This window comes from Lagopus muta, chromosome 6, assembly GCF_023343835.1.
Source record: "Lagopus muta isolate bLagMut1 chromosome 6, bLagMut1 primary, whole genome shotgun sequence".
In the NCBI taxonomy this organism is placed as follows: domain Eukaryota; kingdom Metazoa; phylum Chordata; class Aves; order Galliformes; family Phasianidae; genus Lagopus; species Lagopus muta.
The window spans coordinates 26,266,235-26,292,370 of NC_064438.1; the positions used below are offsets into that span (position 1 = coordinate 26,266,235).

The 26,136-nt window shown below is 42.6% G+C and overlaps 1 protein-coding gene across 3 annotated transcripts; it reads left to right on the top strand.

The window, feature by feature from the left end:
• Positions 1-1,660: 1,660 nt before the first annotated feature.
• Positions 1,661-25,697, top strand: ZFYVE1 (zinc finger FYVE-type containing 1). Of its 3 annotated transcripts, XM_048948030.1 has the most exons (13): positions 1,773-2,125; positions 2,575-2,756; positions 2,893-3,429; positions 13,695-14,199; positions 16,130-16,344; positions 18,377-18,483; positions 19,437-19,545; positions 20,093-20,190; positions 20,303-20,420; positions 20,788-20,958; positions 21,743-21,923; positions 22,431-22,544; positions 23,576-25,697. In XM_048948030.1, exons 3-13 carry the CDS (start codon positions 2,935-2,937, stop codon positions 23,806-23,808), a joined length of 2,346 nt encoding a protein of 781 aa, XP_048803987.1. In that variant the 5' UTR covers positions 1,773-2,125; positions 2,575-2,756; positions 2,893-2,934; the 3' UTR covers positions 23,809-25,697. The 3 variants fall into 3 exon arrangements, with proteins under 3 accessions (XP_048803986.1, XP_048803987.1, XP_048803985.1); XM_048948029.1 differs by lacking the exon at positions 1,773-2,125 and adding an exon at positions 1,661-1,764 and having other exon boundaries at positions 2,575-3,429; XM_048948028.1 differs by having other exon boundaries at positions 2,575-3,429.
• The last annotated feature ends 439 nt before the right edge of the window (positions 25,698-26,136 follow it).

Genomic DNA, 26,136 nt, shown 5'->3' on the forward strand with positions numbered 1-26,136 from the left:
TATTCCAGTTACTGATCCCAGTTCACTTGGTTTCCTCCATCACTGCTGACTTCAGAATTTTATTCTCAAGTCAGTCAAAAAAGGTCCGGTATGGACCTTCAAAGATTTAGACTGAAAATAAATAGGGACTATTTATGTCAGCAGATTGTTTTGGATTTCAGGTGTAAGAGATCACTCCAAACATACCAGGTGGTTTCTCAGAGTAAAAAGGTCAGATTGTTTTTCATCTGTGCAACATTTTAAATATTTTATGGGTGCACAGTTCCAAAATCACTGGGTAAACAAGATCCACTGTGGTGATGTACTGGTATAAGAGTACAGGCTTTGGGATTTGAGATCGTCACTGCCTGTCTGTTTAAGGCACAGCCAAAAACCTGACTGTAAACCTGACTGTGGCAGAGGAACACAGCTTGGGCTATGTACAGAAGTACTGCGTACACTTCCTATTCCAGGCAGAGAGTAGTGCTGCAGTTTTTCTAAGGGAGAATTAGAAAAAAAAAATGGGGGCAGAACATTTAGGCTTTATTCAGAAAGTATGCCATGTAGAAACTGAGGCCTAGGCATTAAAATACTGTTGAAAATGTAGAAAGTTTCTTTGTGCAACTTTTTCTTTTTCTTTTTTTTTTTTTTGTAAATAAATGTAGCCTTTAATTGTGCTTTCATTAATGCTACAAAGCTAATAAGTTTTTTTTTTTCTCTTCCTCATACCATCAAATCTCTGACTATGAAGTCTGAACATAGACACTTTGAGCAAGATCCTTTAGACGTCAAATTCACTGTTTTGGCTCCCTGGCTTTCCATAGCGCTGCAGCATTTAAGTTCCAATTTCCTTTGTATTGAATATATGCACAATCTTTACATTTTTCACTCTGAAGGTGTTTGGCTCACGACAGTTTATTCCTACAGACATCAGACTATTCAGCTAATTTTTCTGATTAATCCTTTATGCAAAATACTGATCATAAATGTATCAACGTAACAGTAGGAGGGAGATTAGGGAAAATGAACATCATGTCAATCTTAGAATGATAGAATCATCCAGGTTGGAAGAGACCTCCAAAGATCAAGTCCAACCCTGACCCATCCTCACCATCCACGTCCCTCAGTGCCATGTTACATGTTTCTTGAATTCCTCTAGGGAGAGTGACTGCACCACCTCTCTAGGCAGCCCATTCCTGCCTTCATCATCACTGAAACACACAGAAGAGCAGTGGATCCACTCTATATGCCTGGTGATGCAGAAGGGCATAGAAAGGTCTTGGTTACCATTGGTGTTAGAACTGGATGTGCTGTGAGTTTTGTGAAATGGCAGTACTTCACTTCACAAAAGGTGCAGTCTCTGTCACTGCTATTAACGCTGATATCCAGTTATGTAATTAACTCCTTCTATAAATAATTTGTATCCAACCAGACCACTAGAACAAGTAGCAGAGCAATTTCTGGCTGCCTTTCTATGGATACTGATGTGTCAGCTTGCTGAAGTGAAGCCTCAGATCCTTCTCCATTGAGCACCCATTGGCATTTCAGCCAGCCAGCCAAAATCTATTTGAGAGGAGGAAGAGCGAGCGCTGCTTCTCGTCAGGCCTTCCTAGGCCACGTACATAAAGCAAAGCGACGTGAGGGCAACGTTGCTGCCCTGTCGCGGACAAGATGGCGGGCCGGGCCGCTCGGCACTACAACTCCCAGCAGGCGCAGCGCCGAGGCGCGCCCCATGAGGCCGGACTACAGCTCCCGGCGTGCCCGCCGCCGCTTCCTGTCTCCGCGGTGAGCAACAAGCCCGCGGATCCCCGCGATCAGCTGATCCCGCTGACAACAGCGGAGCGGGCGCAGGGCGGTGGCGGCGGGCGTCCCGGTCCTGCCCTCCCTGCCCCGCCGGGCGCCTCGCCTGCATGCTCGGGGCCCGCCCCGTCCGCCGGGGGAAGAGAAGCGGGCGCCCCGCGGCCGCCGAGGCGGGGCGGAGGAAGCGGCGGCTGGGAGCCGACTCCTTGGTCACCGGGTGCAGGGGGAGGAAGGGGAAGGCGGGCGGCCGCGGGACTGTAAACAATAGCCCGGCCCGCGGCGCCCCGCTCGGGGTCGCCTTTGTTCGGCGGCGCGGCTCCCGGCAGCGCTCCGGCCGCGGCCCGAGGTAGGTGCTGGGTGCACCGCCGTTACGCAACGGGGCCGCCGGCTCCGCGCCGCCCGGCCGGCGCCGCCCCGGGGCCGCGGACAGAGGGAGAGGCCGAGCCCCGGAGCGCGGCGCGCACAGACAAAGGCGGCGGGCGCGTCTCCGGGGGCCGTGAGGCAGCGGGGGAGGGATGGGATGGGATGAGATGAGAGGGAAGGGGAGAGAGGCTTCCTGTGACCGGGGCTGCTCGGCACCGCCGGGGTGTGCGGAGAGTTGGGGCTGGCAGTGCGCATCGGGAAATTCCCGGCGAATAAATAAATACTGTGAACTCTGAAGGAGGAGCTTAGCTCGGGGTGAAAGAATTTTCTAGTATTGACACAACCCCGTGTGTACATATATACGTACTTGTGCATTTCTAATGCCTTTCTTTCTTCTGTGTTACTAACTTCTCTGTCTGCTCTTTGCTTTAGGGAAATCCTTGCCCTCATCTGTCCAGGGGCACCTGGCTGGTTTTGTCCTACTGCTGAAAGCAAGTAATGGAGTGAAAGAACAGGTGCCAGCATTTGTGTATAACAACAAATTAAACCAACTGCATGCTTTCAGCTTAGGTGGGAGAAGAACTTCACCTGTGCCTGAGAGAGCTCCCAGGAAGGCAAGTTGATGTGTGAATCTCACAGAAACGTCTCTTAGTAACTTAAAATTAAGTACGGACAGAATTCCTGTTGTTTCTTTCCCCTGTGAAAAATACTGAATTTGGAACTGACTTTCCCCCATATTGTTACTTAAAGCACAACCAGGAGGGAAGATTGCTGCTTTGAAGAAATCTGAAGATGAGCGCCCACACACAGACTGCAGAGAAGGGCCAGAACACGGCCCTGCTCTGCCAGGAGAGCTACGTTTGCAGTGGGACAGATGAAGCAGTCTTTGAGTGTGATGAGTGCAGGAGCTTGCAGTGCCAGCGCTGTGAAGAGGAGCTGCACCAGCCAGAAAGGCTGCGGAACCATGAACGGACCCGCATAAGGCCTGGCCATGTCCCTTACTGTGACTCCTGCAAAGGTGCCAATGGGAACATCATGCACTCCAGCATGACGGGATCAAGGCAGATAGCAGCGGTGAGGTGCCAGGTGTGCAAAATCAACCTCTGTGTAGAATGTCAGAAGAGAACGCATGCTGGGGGGAACAGGAGGAAGCACCCTATCACCGTGTACCATGCTGGCAAAGCCCAGGAGCAGGAAGAGGAGGAGATGGATGAGGAGACCAGGAGAAGGAAGATGGCTGAGAAAGTTGTGAGTTTCCTCTTGGTGGATGAAACTGAGGAGATTCAGGTAAGAGGTACTGTAGCCTGTTTGACAGCTGAGATCCTTTGTTTGTATTTTCATCTGCTGTGTTAGGGAGATGAGTGATTAATGCTTGAGGTGTTACTGGCTGCAACAGTGAGAAATTGTGAATGGCTGGTTCCTGGCACTGAATGAGTGTCTTGGGCCAAGGAGACCCAGTGCATAAGACCTTGCTCACTGGTTTCTTGAAAGGCAAGTTCATGAAGAATTCTTTTGTTCTTTTGAGTGGCAAGAGCCTCCTTTGAGACTTGGCAAATGAAGCTGGTGAGAGAATTGACTGTACTGGGCCATACACAACTAAAATAAGAACTCTACATGCAAGGTGTTAGTCATTCCTGAACAAAATTGTGTGGAGAGGATTGCAAATGGGAAGTGCAAATGGGAGTGCTGACAGCAGATGTGACATATGACAAGGAGTGGGCACTGTACCTAGCAGCATTAGTGGGAAGCACCCCACTGCCTCTTTCACCACCAGTAAATCCATCTGATGGTTAAGAACAGGATCAAATAGAAGTAAGGGTCTGGTAAGGAATCATGACTGTGGACCTGTCACCAGTAGGTGAATCCTACAGATGCTGGTTAAGCAATGTTGCTCATCACAAATGTTGTTCTGTGTTAGCCTTTGGCCATCCATTTGGTATGGGTCTGGTTTGTAATGATAGACACAGAACTAGGAACAGCTTCTCAGGAGACTTTATTTTAAGGTCTAGCAGGCAGTGCATGCATTTACTTCATTTTTCTGTTGGTCTTTATTTTTAGTAAGCATAAGCACTTTACAAATGTAAAAACACTCTGTTTGTAAAAACAGCAGCATGTAAAAGTCACAGAGCAGTTAATTACCCAACTAAAAATTTGGTTTCATGTTCTGGCTTGATTTGCAACTTTCGTTGTTAAACCTCATTCAGGAGACACTGAAATAAAATTGCATACTCACTTGATGGCTGTATCTTTGCCTTGATTTAACGTTTATGCTGCCAGTCATAAAAAATAGGTGTATTGAGGCTTAAGGGAAGAAAGAATGATGGTAACTGTGGACTGGATGATTGAGTTTCAGGTTTAGAAGCAATCCTAACCGTGTGCTTCCTCTAAGCACACATAAATTTTCACATGATTTGTGGCAGGTGCAGTTATCTCTTCAAGATGCAGGTTTTCAATAGTCTTCATCTAGCTTCTAGAGCAAGCTCTGAAATGCCTTAGAACAGGGCTGTCCTGGAGGACTCCTCACAAGCTGTGGTTGCTTCTGGTTGTACTGTTTTAAGTTATTTTTATACTCACGAATCGGTAAGCCTTATTGGGGCAGACCTTTGGCTACATCTTGCAAGCAAGTGCTTTACTATTTAAATATCATGGGCAATAAAGCCAACTTCCTTATTGGAACTGTAATGGTCCTTTATTAAGTGTTAACAACTTGATCAGAACAGGGTTGAAAAAGCTCTCTGAAAATGATCTTGCTTCTTATTGAGGTCTTGTGTCAATTCTTCCATCTTGAGTGATGTTCTATCTCCCAGCCGACTGCTTATGTGATGGCTCACAGCCAAGTCTCCAAGCAGTTTGTAAGTTTTCAATTAACATATTTTCTAGCAGCTGGAACTTAGAGTTCTTGCTGTTATGGTGGTGTTTCTGCTAGTGAGCATGAGAACCTTTATTCTCAGATGTCAGATGATTAGCTCTGATGACATGTTCTGTAGCATCTTTTGCTCTTAATAGTGAACAGATAATGTAGTTGTAGGTAAATCATCTTCTGGTTTTTTGGTTTTTTTTTTTTTTTTTTTTTTTTTGTGCTAGCAGAATGGTACCTGATTACTTTGGAGGAAGTCTGTAGTTTTTTTGGACAAAAGTGGTTTAAAACAAACAAACAAACAAAAAAAACACCAAAAAAACAAAACAAAACAAAAAAACACCCAAAGCCATAATAACTTTAAATGTGGATATTCAGAGTTCGAGGGTGTGCAGCTTTATAAGCTTGGGCAGACAGGAGAAGGCTTTATCAGAATGATGGAGTCCAGCTATCTTCAACTGTCTGTTCTCTGACCTTTGGAACTTGAAGTTTGTTAGGAAATTGGAGAGGAAACAGCTTATTTGTTGTTCATGGTGCATTGGCTCTGCAAATGCTCACAGGTAGTCCTACAAAATTAGGCAGAACAGGTTCTGCTTCTGAGCAAGAGCAGCTGGTCAAGATACTTGCTGGTGTACACTACTTAAAAGTAGTACAATTATGTGGAAACACAGGACAAAGAGATTTCTTTATTACCTTGTGAAACTTGGAGTTCTTCAGCTCAAGAAGTTGTGTCCCATCTCATAGTTCCTCTTGGCTTCCGGGAGCTGGTGGTTCTGAAACTGGAGGATGTTTACAGTGTGTCAGCAACAACAATTTCAATTCCAGAAGCGGTGTAACTTCATCTATAAGGAGTAAATTAGTTTAGCTGAGAGGTAGAGATTCTTAGCCTGATCTCAGCACAGCACAGATTCAGCTATCATCATTCTGCATAATTGTCTTTGTGCCATGTTGTGTAGATGTGCTAGCCTGTTCAGGGATAGCTTTGAGCTTTTTGCACTTTGCAGACATAACTGTAAGCTCAAAAAGCTGAGGAGTTCTTGGACTTGCTTAAATTCACTTCAGGGTGGGAAAGGTCCCACTTCAAACCATTGTTTCTGCAGCAGAAGTTTGGAGAGAACTGATTAGCTTAAGTTTATCCCTGTGAAGTGCAGGCTGCTTTGTTCATTTCACAGCACTGTATCTGAGTGCCTCAAAAAGAGATTTATTATCTCTTGTTAAGGAAGTGCTTCTGAAGGTTAAATCCAAGCTCATTCTGCATGTCTGTGAAAGAACCAGAGAGAGACTGTTCCTCCTGGAGTGCAGCTGCTGTTGTCTTACACACCACACAGCACTATGTCTTGTGACTGAGTCCCCAGCCATCTTGGCTTATACTACTGATATTTCCTTCTTCTAGAACTGGAAAAAAAACAAACTCTCTTGTCCATGTTTTACGAACTGGCATCTTTTGCTGTTTGGGCCCCATTCTTGGTCTTTTTCCTCAGGCTGTATTATACTTTCGCAGTTTCTTTTTGCACAATATTACATTTCTGGCCTTGTCTGTCACATATCTGAAGCTGACACTTCACTCTAATTGTTCTTGATAACTGCATCATCCATTTGTTAATTGTTTTGGACATGTTCTATCTTCCATGTGATATTGTGGCGACTGTTTCCTTAGTCAATTCCTTTGATCTTGTCACCACTCTCCTTTTTTGCTATGTTAGAACAAATACCAAATCTGTGCCTACTTTGCTTATGAGTGTAAATCTCCCCAACTGAATTTTCTGTTCTGGTGAGGTGCCCACTTTCATCTCTTGCCTCAAACTTGCTAATTTTCAAACAAGCTCCACTGTATGATCACTAGGTCAGTCCCTTGCACGTGGGAGGCACTTCTTTAGAGAACTTAGAGAATCAATTATTTCACACTTTAAAATGTTGTTTACACTTACATTGGTAAGGAACAAAATGCAACAATGAATTCATGATTGAGGTTGGAGTCTTCAGTTTGAGCCGTGATACTTTTACACTGGTCTTTGTTTCTTCCTTGTACTTCATGTTTATGTAGTTTCTGGAACAGCAGCTGTTTCTGCTTGGTCTTTATACAACGTGTTTGCAATAGAGGGGAGAGTTATGTGTTTGTTGGACAGTGAGCTCCTTGCTGCTACTTCTGAGGCAAGAGAGAAGAAATGCTTAACGAGGCATAGCAACAGCTTGATAGCTTTATCTTGGGGGACAGATGTCAAGAGCTACCACAGGATCAGAACTTTGTTGTTGTGCCATCAGTGGCTTCTGCTGCAACACTGTGTCCAAAGCTGTACTTGAGGATGTGTAATGTATGCAAATGCCAAAAAGTCTTTTGTCGACTGGAACAGACAGGGAAAATGCTTGATTGTTACTAGTCTATCTTGGAGTTACTGATATTTGACTAGAAACTCTCTACTACATGAAATTATCAATTCTCTGAGTTACAAAGAAAATAAAATGAATTGACTTTGCAACCTGTCTTATCAAGGAGACAGGGAGAAAAAGTCTTTAACATCCCCAGTAATGTAATTGATATGGGAGAAAGGACCATACATTTATTTCTGGATCTGCATTGTGATATCCCCTCTGATCTGTGTTTCTTTAGGTAGCGGGGCATAGATAGCTGTGTTTCCTGGATGCAGCCCCATTCCTGAGTTCTTTTTATTCTGGCTGGCAGGGTTAGACACTTAAAGGGTTAAGCTCTTTCCCTCAGCAAATACTGAGCAGAATCTATCTATTGCTCTGCAGATAGCTTAGATGACAAAATGACCCACAGCCTTTATTTAAACACAGAGCATTTTGTACAATAACCGACTTCTAACAGTGTAACAGTCCATACTTTTTGTGTCACCTCTTGTTAGGAAGTTGCATGTGCTGAATGATAGCTCCTCAGGATGTTGCCTGCTTTGCTCCTGTTGCACCTGCTGTAAACTTGATGAAAGCACTGTTGTTTTTTTCCTTATTACCTCCTGACTTGAGCCTGGCCAGCCCTGGAAACGAGACAGTGGAGAGTCACTAGGAGCTATGCTTTCTAGTGAAGTGTTTTTTGTGGGTCAGTATGAGCTGGTTTATGTTTTGTTGCTTGCCTTTGTAGTAAAACAAACAAAAAAACCCAAACATTTGTCTAACACATACTGCTAGTTTCTATGACAGTCTTGCAGTCTTGCTCAACTTGTTGGGAAAACGTTCTTGTTTTCTCCTTTTTTTTTTCTTTTTTTTTTTTATACTGTCTCCTGTGGGTTTCTTGGGATTTTAGTCCATGTCTTGTAGCCAGAAGAATCACAGCTGGTGTATTTGCCATGGATATAAAGGAGGAAGAAGAAATGATGAAGGATCTGTATTTTTTAGGTCAGTGTGATCTATTGGATCAGAACTTGTAATTTGTATTCCTGATCTCTGTTGTACTATTGATGAGTTCCTCCTGTTTGCACTTCGGAGAGCTTTTCTTGCAAAAGTGCTTTTGGGATTTTTCCCTTCCTGCTGTGTTACCAATTTTGCAGTTCCATCTTCTACAATTCAGTGCACTAGTTTTCTGTCCCCAGAATAAAGCAGTCGGATGACTACTTTGCAATAGGAGGTTGGGAGTGCTCTTTCTTCCCCAGACCTACAGCAGTATTTTGAAGAGTGATTTTAGAAGGAAGGGAAAGAGTAGTTCATTCAACAAATGCTCAGCTCCTTTAAGTCAAGGGATCTGGCAGAGTATTCTCCTCCAGCCCCTCTACCACTTCCATTTCCTGCACCATCTTGCTTTGTACAAGTCACTGGGAGACAGATATTACTATAGTGCACCTTTTCTTTTGGGTTATTATTGCCTTGCTTTGGGATCAAATAAAGGCAGGTGATCACATTCCCTTGACCTGTCCATCAAAACACCCTGCAGTTTGGGAAAATAAGTAACTATTTTCTGGAAAGTGCAATTGTAATGTAAGTAAATTTCTGAATTCCCCTTGTAACAGAGACAGCAGTATCACAGTGTCCATGCAGGTAATTATGCTCAGTATTTAGCAAAGCTACTTGTTATGGCTGCAACTCGCTGACTTGCTGTCTTTTGGGCACGTCTCTCCAACTGGATGTGCCTCTGCTGCTGCAGCTATGACACGAGGATGGTAACTGTGTGAGCAAGTGAACATCTGGACAGAACTGAAAGAGAACTTAGAGAACAGGATAATTATCTCTACTGCTTTGTTTACAGTTCTCTGTAAGAGTTCAATGGCACTCTTGAAATAATGTTATTTTGCAGTTGCATTTACCTTGAAGTCTGTTAATTTTGAGATCTTCCAAAAGGAAGAGGGGAAAATGTAGGTTTTCAGCTAGCAAACAGCTTACAGGCTTTTGTATAGTCATCTGCTTTCAGATGTTTTTTCAACTCATTTGTTATCTACAAGGGTAGATTATCTGCTAAAAACAATATTTCAGTCAATATTCCCTATTGGGTTAGAGAGGGCTCCAATAAAATTAAACTACCTCCCATCCACACATAGAAGTTGCTTTTATTTTATTCGCCCTCCCCCCCAGATGTATCCTGTCTTAAAGCCCTTGAAATAGCCTATTTCCTCAGATAGATTTGATATGCAGGATTTAACTCTTTCCTGAAAGAGAGATAAGAGTCCTGTTAGACAAAGGCTTGACCAAGGGATGACTACTGCCCTTTGCAGGGACCTGTAGGTCATGTTGAAACTTGTTCTGTTTGTCTTTGGACAAACCCATGCGTGTCACTGCCCATTCTTGCGCCAGAGCTGTGGGGAGGAACAGGATAGTTTTCGTCTGAAAAGGATTTTCAGTTGGGTAACAGTGTTTTCATGGATGAGTACAGAGCCTAACAGAACAAATCCCAAAAGAACTCATGGCTGGTACTGCAGTCAAGGCAAAATCAGTGGGTCCAAAAAAATTTCTTCTTAGAGTTCAGACATAAGTGCTTTTTACACTGGAGCTGGACCTGCACCCAGTGCAGTGAATGAGATCCAAAACTGTATGCAGCTGAGGAGTGTTGGAATCTCACCTTAAATCCTCAGGGTTTGTCAGTCCCCACCTTTGATTTTCCTTCTTTGCATCCAGTGTTGGCTCACCCAGGTTTTGGTCCTGAGGCTTTGTAGGACTATGATCTTGAAAACGCTAATACCCACTGTTGTTTTGACAATCAATGAGATTACTGAAAATAAAAATGGTAACAATATTTAAGAGTTTGCTGGGTGAAATAATATTGTATTATAATTACTATGTAAGATCTCAACCTCTAGGCATGCACCTAGATTTTTGTTTTCGACTGCTGTGTCATTGTGGCACAGCTGTAGTTTTGTGCATCACTTCGATGAATGTCAGCCAACGTTAAGGCTTCATAAAGTGGAGAAAACTGGTTAAAAATGTCAGATTCATTTAATGTGTTTTGCCCAGAGGCAGAGCTAAAATTGTATGAGTACAGGTCTTTGGAAACTCTGGTCTGCTTTTATGCGTTTTGTTCCTAAGCTTTAATTTGTTATTGTTTGAATAATGTTGTTTCCAAGAAATTCCTGGTCAGGAATGTAATTTTATCGGTTCTTGTTTCTAGACTTTTCTTAAACAATTCTAATTTTACTATGGCCTGGAGCTAGGAAATGTGTTTTGTTAGACATAATGCATCTCAGAGTATGAGTGACAAGGAGGATTGAGATCTAAATGCATTCCACAGCACTGTGGTGTGAGGTTTTTGTATCCTCTTTAGAGAGGAGTCTAAAGCTTTCATTTCTTCCTGCTGAAAGCCTTCACTTCCAGTTTGATTCAACTCTGGCCAAATGACAATCGTGAAAGAAATGTGGTCCAAGCTGGAAAATAAGGCTGACCAAGAATCTAACCTGTGACGGTGTAGAAACTTTTCTTTCTACAAGCTAATCTTTTTCTAAGATCCATAACAAGAAGTGTAAATGAGTCTCTGACACTGAAAATGACAAAATACTTCAGGGAAATAGAAAAGGAATTGAAGAGAGATGACTCATGTTAGGTAGATGTACAAAGTTTTCATTCTTGTTTGTCACTGCTATGGAATTTAAGGGAGCTCTCATATTTACACACCGTTGTTCATGTCAGATGTGGAGCTCTTGAGCAGGGGAGCATAATAGCGATGGAAGTGTGAGTCCTTTGCACATGCAGCAGAAGATGGTATCCAGCAAAGTTCTTTAGAGATGAGGGGGAAAAACTGAAGAAATAGGATTGGAGCCGCAGTGCTTCAACACACATATTGCATCCATCCTGTCTTTAACGGTCTTAATGAAACTGCACAGAGGTTGCGAAGAGTCTGACAACCCCTATAGGAGAGGCTTACTGGTTCTATGTCAGATGTGAGCATCCAGATGCAACCGCTACTCAGGAAGGCCCGAGAGCTGATAAAGTGTGCAGGAAAGCACCCTTTTCTCGTCTGAGTTCCTTCTCAGCTATTAGAGGCCTATGAGATATTGTACGAGCTGCACTTCAGTGTATTTGTGTGCTCCTAGGTGATGTTTGAATTGCTCCTGAAGTCAGCTGATTATTGACCTAGAATCAACTCTCCCTCTGGCTCAGCAATCCAACTCTTCTTCTGCATTATGTTGCCCTGGCAGGGTCTGTTGTTAAAGCAGACTGAACAATGCGTGTTGTAAAGATTTGCATTAGCTTGGCCTGGGACCATCTCAGATCCGGTGAAGTTTGTGCAAGCTGACTCGCATTTCTTACTGGTGGGAATGCTTTGCAAATTACCCTTATGCCTGTGGTCCCTATGGTTCTTTTATCTTTTGGCATTGCTGACTTAGCCCTTTGCAGATGTTCTCTCAACCTGGTATCAGCATAGTGACCAGTGCTGCCTAGACAATCTTAGCTGTTGCTCTGCCTATGTTTAAACTGCTTGGGAGAAGACTGACATTTCCTTGTGCTGCTTAGAGAGTGAATTACTGGAGTGATTAGGTCTGATCAGACACCGACTGTGGCAAAAAGCCTGCCACCCTTTTGGTGAGAAGTTTGGGAGGCAGGAGATCCAGATTATGTTGCTTTTGATCATATTCCTCTTTGCTTATGTACACTGATATTTTTATATAGCCACATCAGTGATTGTTTTTTGGAGCTATCTCATGAGTCAAGAACTTGCTTTTATCCACAGAGGCATCTCCAGAGGTACTGATTGAAACTGAACTTGTCATCTCAGCTACTGTAATGATAACGAGCCAATAATCACAGCTACCAAAAAAGCAGACCCTCTCTTATGCATGTAAATTTTGAGTGTCTCCATGGCCTCCCACAGATACAAGAAAAGATTATAATTAAAGCATTTTTATTTCTTTATTTCCTTGTCTTCTGTACACTGTGAGACTGTCTTGAATGCTTTGAGCCAGTCAGTAGCTACTGTGGCTCCACAATCTGCTGTTTTTCTTTCTGAACACGATTCCCAATCACAGCCTGGTGCACTGTCTGTTTTGTGATTTTCCTTCAAAGTCTGGACTCTGGAGTTGACCAGAGGCTGGATGAGCCTGAAACTCATTTAGAGATCCAAGAATAAACTTACAGGAAGAAACCGTTCATTACCTCATGGCCTGTGTGGCTCTGGTATCATGAGACTTGCCAAGACTGCTTGCTGAGGGGGTGGAGGGCAAGTAGCCAAGGAACCTCCAGCCACTGAAGCAGTCTGAAGTCTGTGCCTTCGGGCTGGTGAAGATGCATTCAAATCCTCAAAAGATGATCATCATATTTTTCTCTGTCATGAAGTATGTGGAGTAAAAGCTTGTTGGAAGATGGAACATCAAGTGCTAAGCAACCATAACTAGAAACGTGAAATCTTTGATAGTCAAGGTAGGACTCTGTGAGGAAAACAAGAGTTTCCCATATAGAGGCCTAAATTGTTTCATTGCTGGGTTTATCTGTTTCCTGTTGCTCTAGTATCTGAACAGAAAATGTTCTACTCCCTATTGTAAATACCATGGTGCTTGTCATGGGAGAGTTGTTTCTGTTGTTGTATGGTTTTTATTTTTTATTTTTTTGTGAAAAAACAGTACAGTAAATTATGAAACGGATTATTGCAGTTGTTGTGGCACACTTGCAAAAGCCAGTTGGACCTTCTTCAGTCACCTGACTTCAGGGCACAGCTTTGCTGCTTCTTTCGTTTTCCTTTTTGTCCCACAAGGCTTTGCCAGCTGGAGAGCCTCTAAGAGGCTGTGCTTGGCAAGGGGGAGGCAGTGTCTGATGCTGCATGGCTGAACAAAGGAAAGAGCTTCTTTTCCTTGAACAGGTGCTCAGACTCTGAATGGTGCAAGATAAAGTGACAAGAGCGTTTACCTGCTCTGCACTTGAGTTCAGAGGTTTGCCAGGAGCCCAGTGCTACTGGGGGCATCTGCCACGCTTCAGGTAGCTGTGGCAGGCTTGGCAGTAGGTTTTTGCTTTTATCTCTAAAAAGAGACTACCTCGGCGAGCTAGGTGACATTACAGTAGAGGCAGATAGTTACAGTGAGGCATCACCTTCAGAACAGCAATGTGATGAAACTGCCTATGTCCCATTGATGTGTATGTGTTACAAAGCTGCTTTCTAGTATTTTGCTTTTGAATTCTCAGTGCTTCAAAAACTTCAGACAATCTGAACACAAAGTAATCACTCATTAGTCTTAGGAATCCTGGAACCAGCTATGCTGTCTGAGTTGTCTGCTCCAATTGCATAGCTATAATATTTCTTTTTTGTTGATGTTGTTGTTTTCTTTTGAAGGTAAGGAATGAGGAAGACTTTATTAAGAAACTGGACTGTAGTCCTGACCAGCATCTAAAGGTAGTGTCCATCTTTGGGAACACAGGGGATGGCAAGTCTCACACCCTTAACCACGCTTTCTTCTATGGCCGGGAAGTCTTCAAGACATCTCCAGCCCAAGAGTCCTGCACGGTCGGAGTCTGGGCAGCCTATGACCCTGTCCGCAAAGTGGTGGTAATTGATACAGAGGGCCTCCTGGGGGCCACCGTGAACCTCAGCCAGAGAACACGGCTGCTGCTGAAGGTCCTGGCCATCTCTGACCTTGTCATCTACCGTACTCGTGCTGACAGGCTCCACAATGATCTCTTCAAATTTCTTGGTGATGCCTCAGAGGCTTATTTAAAACATTTCACCAAGGAGCTAAAAGCTACCACAGCCCGGTGTGGCCTAGATGTTCCTCTGTCAACTTTGGGTCCAGGTGTCATCATCTTCCATGAGACTGTGTACACCAAGCTACTGGGCTCTGGTAAGTAGGCAGTAAAAACTGATGTGCTAGATGCTATCAATAGGTTACCAGGTTGCGTTGAATATTCAGTGTTCTTTACTACCACGTAGCAGATGTGGTTTGAGTTTTGCTCTCAGTAGTTCTAGTCTGTGAGCCAGGCTGTGGCAACAGCAGAGCGTTCCATAATGGTGGACTATCCTAGATCAGCTAGAATAATCCTCTTAGCCAGCTGGGCATTGGCATTGGCTGGTCATGATGGGAGTTCTGCCAGCCTTGGGAGGGGTCATAATGCACGATCCTGAGTGTGGGTGATATGTCAGGCAAAGATGAAAATTGACACCCTGGGATTTTGGCTGGGATATAGAAGATCCTATTGCAAAAAAAAAAAAAAAAAGGGGGGGGGGGGGGAGGAGAAAGGCAATACAAAAAGCCAGAATATATGTAGATACTGGGAAGAGAAAGAATAGTAAAACTGATGAGTATCAATACAGTACCTTCAACCTACTCTTTCAAATTCTGTGAGTCAGAGTGATTATGAGGCCAGTATGAGGTTGGGACTGAGATTGTGGTAGTGCAGAGTTGATGGTTTGATGCCATTTTCTTTGTGTGCGTATTTGGCATGGACAAAGCAGCAGGACTGGTACAGTATTATTCCCATCACTTTCAATGTTCTTTACCAATGCTTTCAACTTAACTTGTGTTTTACTGGATTATGTGTATTTCAATTATTTGTTTGCATGTCTGAGTGAAATATACTCAGGCATGTCAAGGCAGATTTTTGTTTTTGACTATGCAGGGATGTAAGCTTCTTCTCCTGGGCTCACTTCTTCTGTATTTCAAAAGATATAGTGAAACCTTTCTTCATTCCTTCTGTCCATTTCTGATTCTTTGAGCAAAAGCCCTAATGAACTTGCAGTAAGACTCAGTTCTGCCACCTGTGAACATCTGGGAGTCTTCTATTGTGTAATGCCACAATAGCTCCCTGCTGGCCCACTCTCATTTTGGCCTAACTGGTGAGATCTTGAGCTATTAGAACTTGAAATTCTATATGATGATTATCTGAGTGCCTTTTTAATTATCTTTAACTTACCTGTCATGGCAGTTTCTTTTGTTATGTAGCAATCTGCTTATTAGCAATGGAGAATTTTATATAGTTGTTGAAGCTTGACACTTCGTCAGGTCAGATTCCGTGACTCACAATGATCGTTGCTCCTGTGTGAAAAGTCAGAGGAGTAGATTAAAAAAAAAAATAAAATAGTTTTCATGATCACTCTGATCATGGTAGAAATAGGAAAGAAAACTTATAATATGTGGGTTTGCAACAAGCTGCAACCATCCATCCTGACAGATAATTGTGACGTGAGCGTGTTTATGGCTTCAGGACAGGGAAGAAGAAACCTGTTTTATTCTGATATGTACAGCAGGTGCTTGACAGCAGGCAGAAGACAGTGGTCAGCTCCATCAGATATGAACTGTTGTGGCAGGCTATAAAGCGCTTCACCTTGTACTGAGGGGTGGTGGAGACTCAGTCTTCCTTGCTCATATAAGGTTCATGACCTCCACTTATCAGGTGCTAGGGCTTGCTAGCTCTTTTCACCAGACTGTAACTTAGTATAGCAAGTGTGCTGACATGGACTTGTGCTGTATCATGTTATAAGTTGATTCTGTGTTTCCAAATCTAGATGTTCCAGTTCTACCTGTGGATTTGTAGTCTCTATGGAACCTGATCTTAGAATCTAAAACTGCATATCAGAAAAGAGTCTGCTTTTGGAAACAGTTTTTGTTTTTCTTTCTCTACTCATAAGATGTAATGATAGCTGCAATCCAGATGTGTTAGAAAAATTAATTAGGAGAGCTAGTGCAGTGTTGCATATGAAAATACTGTGCAATTTAAATATGTGTATTTTAAACCATCAGTTGTTTATATACTGCCTGATGCTTTTAAATACAGATCATCCTTCTGAAGTTCCTGAGAAGCTCATTCAAGATCGGTTTCGGAAGTTAAGCTGTTTTCCTGAAGCTTTCAGCTCAATTCATTACAAGGGAACAAGGACATACAATCCCCCAACAGATTTCTCTGGACTTAGGCGAGCTGTGGAGCAGCAGCTGGAGAACAATACAACTCGGTCACCTAGACAGCCTGGTGTTATCTACAAAGCATTAAAGGTAAGTCCTCTAGTTTGGAGATCAGTTCATTATGATCTTTATTCCTGTCACTGTTGCTGGTAACTGTTAGTTGCAGCTAATAAAGCTAGAGTAAGTGAACCAGTGTAATAGAATGGCAGATATCTGGAAATAAAGCAAGTCTTTGAAGGTAATGATTTTGTGTAACAACCAAGTAAGTTAGGTAGCTTTTACTTTAAAAGAGCAAACAACAATAATAAAAACAGCCAACAAAAAGCAAGAACCATCCACCATAACTGAGGCCCTGTGGTGTCAAGAGAAGTTGAAGAGCAAGCCAAAGTTAAAGCAAAAAAAGTGAGCTGGGAAGAAACTTACTGGAGAAGAAAAAACAAACAGTATGCTGTGAGTGGTGAGCATATAATGACAGCAATTTACAAACAGGAGGCCCAGAAGGAATTATTGATGAAATTCTTCAGCACAAGGGGAGAGAACACAAGTAACTTAGAGGGAGTTAATGGTTTGCAAAACATAGCATTGAGCGTAGTGTAACCCAAGGGCTAGGAGGCAAAAAGGAGGAAGGAGATGTGTTAGTAGCTAGGAAACCAGATAGGATTAAGCCAAATGTTGTATTGTTTTAGAATGCAGCATCAGATCAGAAAGCTGGTGAAAAGGAATTGGTGGAGAGAAGAGCTGGTAATTTTCTTAGAAGGTTTACCTTGCCAGAGTGAAGGAGGGATTTTCAGGTCTTAAAAATTTGCAGTTTGGCCTACAGGTTTCTCCATATTGCTACGTCTGCCTGATTGGCAGCGTATTCTTATTGGCCTGGAAAAGCATCCCTGTTAGCCAGGGATGGGGTCACTGGGAGCATATCTGCAGAAGGTGACGGTGTTGGCGGCCTTCCGACTGCTGAAACAGATGATTCCAACTGTGTGGTACTTGAGTTAGCTGAACTGCAGAAGGAAGCATCAGGGTAGCATATACACAGTTCCTTGCGCTGGGTGCAGACAGTCTACAGGGGGAAAGCAGCTGGAGTGGTTAATAAAACTGGAATTTCTAAGAACTAATTGTAATATTCAAGGAAGGAAGTATCGGGTACAGCTGATGTACAGCTCAGTTCATGTTTGTTAAGATGGTTGCTGTGTTCACATCGCTACCGAACACAAACTCACATTTTTGCTTTGCTTCTTGAGGTCATAAGATTTGCTCGACATCTTTGTCCGTCCCCTGTAACTTTTGAATCCTTTGGCCAGTATTAGTCAAGCTTGAAAGAGATCTTACTGATGATTTCCTTGAAGTTTTGTGAAATCAGAAAATTGCTTTGTCAGTGCTTACATATCTACTTGTTTTTGTCATAACACCCAAAAAAACTGAAAAATCTTTGTTTGTCAAGGCTAAGGTGCTCCCAAGAAATGGGGTAAATCCCTTTGTCTTGCTTTTGTAGTTTCACCAGCCTAGAGAAGAACAATTATTCAAACAGCCAGAGGAAAAGTCAAGGCAGCAGTTTGAGCTGAGGGACAGAGAACATTTCCTCATGTTCTGTTTTCTAACATGTACATGGATCTTCAAAGTCTCCTATAAGTTTCCACAGTACAGGGCCCTTTTAGTTTGAGGCAATGGACTAGAGCTGCAATGCAGGGTTTTATCTGAACGCTAGGAAACACTTCTTTGCTGTGAGGTTGACTGAGTAGTAGTACAGGTTGCCCAGAGACTGTGGAGTCTCCTCCCTGGAGATGTTCAAAAGCTGCCTGGACTTGATCCTGGGCACTGTTCTGAATGGCCCTGCCTGAGCAGGGTGTTTAATAGGATGACCTCTGGAGGTGTCTCCCAGTTTTAACCAGTGAGTGTTTTAGAAGCATTCAGCTTATTTCAATACAAGCACAAAATTGTCTCTCTTGCTTGGTTTCTAATTTTTGTCTTAGTTTCCAGGTTAGCAAGACAGAATTTGTTAGCTGTTTGCCCTCTCTGTCTCTGCTTTCAGAAGAATCGCCCATTCTTTTGTGGGGAAAAATTTTTGTAAAATGTTTGTATTGCTCTCAGTCCATTCCAGTTTCATCCATTCTTCTCTGTTTCATAGGCTCTAAGTGACCGGTTTAGTGGGGAAATCCCTGATGACCAGATGGCTCATAGCTCTTTCTTTCCAGATGAATATTTCACGTGCTCCTCTGTGTGTCTCAGCTGTGGGTAAGTGGATGACAAAAGCACCCTCGTTCTTATAGAAGGCAGTGCTGCTCTGGTCACAGGAACTTTATATTCTTCTGCTGTAGATGTTTTGACAACTGACATATCTGATAACAGGTAGTACTCCCAGACAGAATTCTTCTGAGATTAGACACATGTTAATTGGATGGCTGCTACTGCTGTGTCCCAGCTGCATATGATATGTGGCCTTTGCCTACTCTATTTTTGTGAATTGCTACAGACCTCTTCTGCCCATATGCTTTCCGCAGTTGGTTCATGAGTAACTTGACTGAGAACTGCACAAGGGGCTTAGAAGGAAGGAATACCTAAGAAAATCTGACCTGACACCTTCTACGATGATTTTTTTTTTTTTTAATTAAATAAACACTATTAAAGCACACATCATTACAGGACTACACTGTGACTATTTCCAAGAGAAGCCCCAGGTTTGAATAGAGTCTGGCTCATAGCCCTGTGGAAAAAGCCTGGAGTCTGAGCCAGCAAGTGTTCTGAGTCTGTAAAGTACTATAGCAGTACGATGTTACTATAGCTGAAGAAGCATTCTCTCTCAAATATAGTGCTATATTCATACTCTTTTATGTTAGTTAGAGAATTCCTAGCAGCTCTTTAGAAAGGCTGCAGTATTAACACTGTTCTGGCCAATTTCCAAGCTTGATTTGTCCTACTAAAAATTATCCGTGAAAGTAAAATTGGTTACGGTGATCATTTTCTGCACTAAATTGTTGTGTGACGTTGCTTTGTACTGCAAAACAGCTGCTACAGCTCCTTCCAAACAGGCTGCCTTTCAGCAGTAGATATGTGACAATGTTGCTTTATGTACAGTTGTTGGGGTTAGAACACCTATACAAATGCAAGATAGTAACAGAAATGAACTCTTAGTGACTTCTGTTCAGTATCTAACAATGTCAGCTCATGGCTTGCTCTTGTATACTCAGGTGTGGCTGTAAGAAGAGCATGAACCACACAAAGGAAGGAATCCCTCATGAATCCAAAAGTCGATGCAGATACTCTCACCAGTATGACAACAGAGTCTATACTTGCAAGGTGAGTAGAGACAACAACAGAGTCTGAACAATAAAGAAGTAAAGGATGCCTCAATGAATGAGGAACATCACAGGCATGGGCCTGTTTTCTTGCATTACTTCGAATGGGAGAGTTGCCCTGACTTTGACAAGGAAAATTAATTCCTGTTGAACTTGTATTTTTTTTGCTTAAAGATCATCATCATTACAAGTAACTGTCACCTTGCTAGCTAAATTAAGAGACCACCTGCTCTAAACATGGGGATGTTATCCTTCTATGCAGTTATTCTCTTTACTTGCTTATGCCCATTGCTTGATATTAGATAATTTTCCTGTGGGATGTGCACAGGATAAGAGAGATTTTTGGCCATCATCATGGTTTTCAGTACAGCAGAGATATTTACCAGATGTAATAACTGATAGTGGTTTCTTTCATAGGTTTAATGAGTGGCCTCTTTGTTGTGGAGACCACTATAAGCCAACTGCATGCTTTTTGTGACGAAATGGCTGCAATACCTAGTGTCTGGGATTCCAAAGAACGCAGTTTTTATTGATCCTTTGTGTTATAGGCTTGCTATGAACGAGGAATGGAGGTTAGCGTGGTGCCAAAGACCTCTGCTTCCACTGACTCACCTTGGCTAGGCCTTGCCAAGTATGCTTGGTCAGGGTGAGTACTGCAGCTAAGATCTCTGCTGCCTGTTGCTCCTACTCTGCCTAGTGTGCTGGACTTTCAGTATCTCACTGAGATCACCTGTCTTCCTTTAAATACTGTCCTGCAGATATGTGATTGAGTGCCCCAACTGTGGAGTGGTGTACCGCAGCCGACAGTACTGGTTTGGCAACCAAGATCCTGTAAATACTGTGGTGAGGACAGAAATTGAACATGTCTGGCCAGGGGTAAGTCTGGTTGCTGGATATTCTGAATCTAGCATGTGTGGTGGTTATTCTGTACTTCGGAGAAAATGGCTCAATGCTCGTTAGAGCAGGTCTCTTAGAGCAGGTCTTTTCTGTGTGTTGTTTAGAAGAACCTTTGCAAGGGACTTCTCTCATTTTTTGGCTTTCTAAAACTGGCACGTCAACTGTTTCCTGAGTACTTTGTATGAATATTGCACCATTACAACTATGTTTCGGAGTGGAGCTGGTGAAATTTTTATCATGCCTGCTGCCCAGTGTTACGGCAGCAGTGCGTAGTGGAGCCATCTGCCTTTGGAAAAAATCAGGTTTCCCTGAGTTTATTCTCAAATTAATGCCTGCTTTATTGCAGACGGATGGCTTTCTGAAAGACAACAACAATGCGGCCCAGCGTTTACTGGATGGGATGAATTTCATGGCACAATCAGTATCTGAACTTAGCCTGGGACCCACGAAAGCTGTGACCTCTTGGTTGACAGACCAGATTGCCCCGGCTTACTGGAGACCCAACTCTCAGATCCTGGTAAGTAGCAGCTGCTTACTTCCATACTACAGAGAAAAGCTTTGCATAGCTAAAATTTTCTCCTTATCTTTTTGCATTTTGTATATTCCAAATACTACTTGTTTTACTGCACCAAGCCCTTGTCTTACAGTTTTGGAAAAACTGAATTGCTTTCAACTTTTCCCATTCTTGACTTAGCCAGAGGAAGAATGAGCAGAGATTCTGCCCAGCCCTGCCATATAAAGTTTTCTCTCTTCTTCTTGTTACCTCTTCTCTCAGCAGAACCACCATTAAAAATCCTAGCTAGCATGAACTTGCTCTTAAAAGCAAAGAATCAGTATCTTAAATCTCGCTTTTGTGGTTGATAGTGCATTTTTGTAAGTGCAGAGATTTAACTCTGGTTTCATACCAGTTGCACAGTTCTGGACCCAACAATTGAACTAGAAAGTGATTCTCTATGTTGTAAAGGAAACTGTTAACTACCTCAGTGATAAAAACCTTCTGAATTCTTACAACCCGATGAGACCTAGTACCCACCATTCAGCCCCACATGATGTGGCTGTAATTATTTGTGGTTGTGACTGAAGGGATCGTAGCAACCTATAGTCTTATCTGCTGTATATACACCTATCTGAGTCACTTCCTTGATATGGGGCTGACATTACACAAGTCTTATGTGTAATTATATTTATCACAATTTCAGTCTGAGTAATGCCATCCTGAGATTCTGCTCTTTATTTTTCTGCTATGAGAACCTTATGGAAGAACAAGCTAACAGTTTTTCTTTCTACATTGTCCTGATCAGAGTTGTAATAAGTGCAACACGCCTTTTAAAGATAATGACACTAAACATCACTGCCGGGCCTGTGGAGAGGGCTTCTGTGATGGCTGTTCTTCCAAGACCCGTCCTGTGCCTGAGCGAGGCTGGGGACCAGCACCAGTGCGCGTGTGTGACAACTGCTATGAAAACAGGGGCATCCAGTTAGGTAATTTTGAGTTGACTGTGACAGAATTATCCCTGGGAAATGGTCTGAAGTCTTTATCTTTGGCTCCTGGATCACAATTCTCACTGGGTGTGAACAGCATAGTTCAAGTTGGATTTGGCTTAGAGTTTTTAGTATCGAAGCCCAAGAGCTTGATGACTTTTGGCAGGAAGATGACCCTTGCAACAAGTTATCAGATATTTCACTCGCTGATTGAGTTACTTTCACACTGGATCTTTGCTTCCTTTTCCCAACACCTGTTGATGGTGCAGAGTTGACCATCAGAGCAGAAATGCTGCTGATTCAGTAGTCTGTGTTTTGTACTTTTTTCTGAAATAAAATTGAAAACTGCAATCAAAAATTGGGGATTTAGGTGATAAAGACTGAGGAGAAATCCCAAGCAAGAGCTTGGGTTTACTGTTTTTGGGTTTTTGCGATGCAAATGAACTGGAATTTGGCAGAAATTGTGCTAGAAGTAGACACTGAGCCCTTTATTCTTGTGCCATGCAGATGTGGCTGAGCTGCCTTCAGATGAAGAAGGGGGCACACTTATTGCCAGGAAGGTGGGGGAAGCTGTGCAGAACACTCTTGGAGCAGTGGTGACAGCCATGGACATTCCCTTAGGTGAGCTCTGCTCTCTTTTGATAAATCTTATGTCTAATTGATTTAATAAGATAAAACTTCAGACTAAACTTTAAGATACTGTTACAACACACTTGCATCTCCACTATGATACCACTGTTGGTTGAGAGTTCTAGAGCTGATATTTCTCCTTGATTTTCAGCATGCTGTTTCTTCAGTCTGTACCTTCTCTTTTCTCCCTGTAGTTCCAACCTGTGTGTGTAAACTGCAAATAATTCATGCTGCCCTGATGCATCTCTGCAGTGACCTACCAGTCAGTTCCCTAAGGAATGGCCAATTAGGAAGGATTTTGTCAGGCTTGGTTTTATTCCAGAGATGCAGAGTGCCTTCAAGTGTGTTCATGGAAACTGTTGTCATTTGGTACTTCTGCTGGGGGAGCTGAGAATTGAGCTGTGCAAGCTTGTAATGATGGAAATGTGGTCAGTAATATGATCCTTAGTGATGACCTTAGTACTGTGAGAGTTTGCTGCTCTTTCATGTGCTGGGTAGCAGTTCAGGTATGTCATCAAACACCTTTCATCTGAATCTTCTGTTGTTGGAATTTCCTCCTACTCACTGCTTGTATCATCACTGTTATTTTGCCTACGGTGTGTCCCACCATCAGCTGTGTGGGCTGCCCGTTGGCTGACTCAAGGAAAGAAAGAGTAAATATCTTCCTCAGTTTAGATAGCATACGTGTTTCTGAATGTTTGGCTGGATGACTGTTTTGTTGGCCACAGTTGAAACTGAAGTTAGGAAAAAGCAATTGTCTCAACTTCCGAAAGAGTGCGAGTAAGGGAAGATGCCAGAGCTTAAGGAAAAACAGTCTGTTCCTTTGAGGAGGGATGGAATTACCCATTAGGCTGTTCTGTCCATCTGTTACACTGAGGTAGTGTCAGTAGATCTTATTCCCCATAATGGCAGTGTTATGACTTGCAGTGTGTGAAGATTTCCACCTTCAGCAGAGGAGGTATGGAGGTGTTCTTCGTATGCTTATTTTCACAAAGCTTCTCCCCCTGCCACTTCCTCCATAGGTCTGGTAAAAGATGCTGCTCGACCTGCATACTGGGTACCAGACCATGAAATCCTGCACTGCCACAACTGCCGGAAGGAATTCAGCATCAAGCTCTCCAAACACCACTGTCGGGCCTGTGGCCAGGGATTCTGTGATGAGTGCTCTCATGACCGCAGAGCGGTTCCTTCTCGTGGATGGGATCACCCAGTCCGAGTCTGCTTTAACTGCAATAAAAAGCCTGGTGACCTTTAGCCCCAGGCTCATCTCCAGATCTTTGCAATTCCTTATGTTCTCAGGGTTACAAATGAAAATGTTTGGTCTCCCTTTCACTTCTTAACCTTTTGCAGCCAGAGTGCATGTTTCCAGTCTTTGGCCTCCTCTCATGTATTATATCCATCTTGGAATGCTGGGAATGAACTTCAGTTCAGCTGTTAGGTTTTAATTTCAAACTAACTGGGGAAGGGAAGGAGCTCCCTTGTAAATGAGCAAACCAAAATCCAGTATATCTTATTCCAATTTAGCTATATATGTATATCTATATATAGGTATAATTTAGCATATTAAGAATGCAGTTGGCTAATGAAGCTTTGAGTATTCCTAGTTCAAATGATGGATGATGGTGTTCCTTGCTATGTTGAATCAGATGTACAGCCTTCTGATTCTGCTTCTGGAATGTCTTTCTGATCATGATGCTACGTGAGGAAGGTCTGGACTCCGTGTTGCCAGGAAATCACAGGTATCTCCAACGCTGATTGTATGAATTACACCTGGTAATTCAAGCAACCCTGCATCTGGATGTGCCGTGCTCCTGGCTGTTCATTAGAAGGTTTGTTTGAGCTATGATAAGAACAGTGGTCTTGCAGTGCAAGAGGTATTAAGTTGAAATGACCCTCTGGTAGAGACCAGTAGAGCTTTTAAAGGTAAAGCAAATCATATGGCACAAGGCAAAGCATTCTGAGTTTGCCATTTTGACTTCAATACCAGATCAAAAGGTAGCAGGGTCTTGCTCTCCCTGGCAGTGTTCTCATATACTCAGGTTTTTTTTTTTCAGGTTTGCCAGCTTGTTGCAATTAAGTTTTGTACAGAGCAGAACAAGAGAACAAGTTGTGTAGGCAATTCTGAGATAAGAAGTTTGATTTGCTTGGGTTGTGATTTTTCTTTTTTTCCCACTTTTGAAAAAGATCTCTGATTCTATGGAACCTCTGGGTTCTCAGACATGGTTGTATAGAAAATGCACAGATTTGACATACTTTTTTTTCTAGTAATATGAACTTACGAATCCACCTGGAAAATGGGAACCTTTCTTCTTTGCTCCTAGCAACTGGCACTCACTGGACTTCATCCTTTTATTAAAGGACCGCATTGAATTCACTGATTTTTTTTTTTTTTTTTTTTTTGTTATCAAAACCACGACTTAACCTAATTAATACTGTCTTGTACTGTGGATTTGTGGTTCCAGTTATAAGAAGTAAGAGACCATTGTGGATTGAACTGCCTAAAATTATTTGTTGTTGGCTTATATAGTCAAGAATACTTCTACCACAGGAGACTTGTCTCTTCTTGGAGTGGCTGGAGTTTGATGCAATGTCCTGAAACTGTGGTATTTTTTCCCCAGCTTATTAAATGTGCTCTTGTGTAGATGAGTGCCCAACAACCTGTTTTAGGCCTGTATTATTAAATTAACTGCTATAAAAGACTTTATCTTCTGAACAAGCATTCTGACTTTTTCCTTGTAAGGAGTAGTTCTCACTTGTCTCTGAAAGAATGTACAGTGATTGCCCCTTCGCAACTACATCCAGCCTGCGCATGGAAGTAGATCTGAAGATTTCCAGGACACCTTCTGTACTGACCAAGTTTTCTGGGGACTATCTAACATTTTAATAAGCAAAGTCTGCCATAAACTGACAGTTGCCCAACATAGGGCACGAGCAGGTAGAAATCCTCTCTTTAAAACACATTCTGCACATCCAGCATAATTGTGTGCTTCAAAGTCGTCTTATTATTTTAATGGGCGAGCAATTGTTCTTGGTTTGTAGGCTGTGCCCTGTGTGCTGTTTATGCATGAGCCTTTACTATCATGTTAATGCACAAAGAAAGCAGCCATGACATTCCTTGTATAAAATTGTTGGCATCTGTTTCAACACCTTGTCTGATTTTGTCTTTCCATGTCACAAACAGATTTACTGCTCAGTCTAAGAGGAAATATTGTCTAAACATTTTTAGTATATATGCTACCTTAGCAATTCAGCAACTGAAGAGTACATTCTTGATCAATTATCCTGAAACTGAATCTTTTATGCTGTTGCTCATTGAATCAAATTTTTTGTTTGTTTGTTTGTTTTTTTGTTGCTAACTTGCAGCAGGCTGAAATATTGAGGGGACTGGTTGGGTCTTTGTTTCTCAAAACGAGGAGAAAAATACCTGTGAGATTTAAGCTCACTGCAGTTTTCTGTGGATAAGAGTTTTTCCCTACTCTGCTTTTATTGTGTGCTGGGATTATCAGGGTTCTTTCCATAAGCAAAAGGGCTTTAAATGGTGTCTTTGGACATCAAGCTCCACAGGAAACTTAAAATCAATAAG

Bases quoted from the DNA above. Each gene is read 5' to 3' on its own strand.
- ZFYVE1 (XM_048948029.1), top strand. From the start codon at position 2,935: ATGAGCGCCCACACACAGACTGCAGAGAAGGGCCAGAACACGGCCCTG. The intron at 20,959-21,742 runs GTAAGTAGCAGC...TGTCCTGATCAG, and splicing joins GACCCAACTCTCAGATCCTG to AGTTGTAATAAGTGCAACAC. The intron at 21,924-22,430 runs GTAATTTTGAGT...TGTGCCATGCAG, and splicing joins AAACAGGGGCATCCAGTTAG to ATGTGGCTGAGCTGCCTTCA.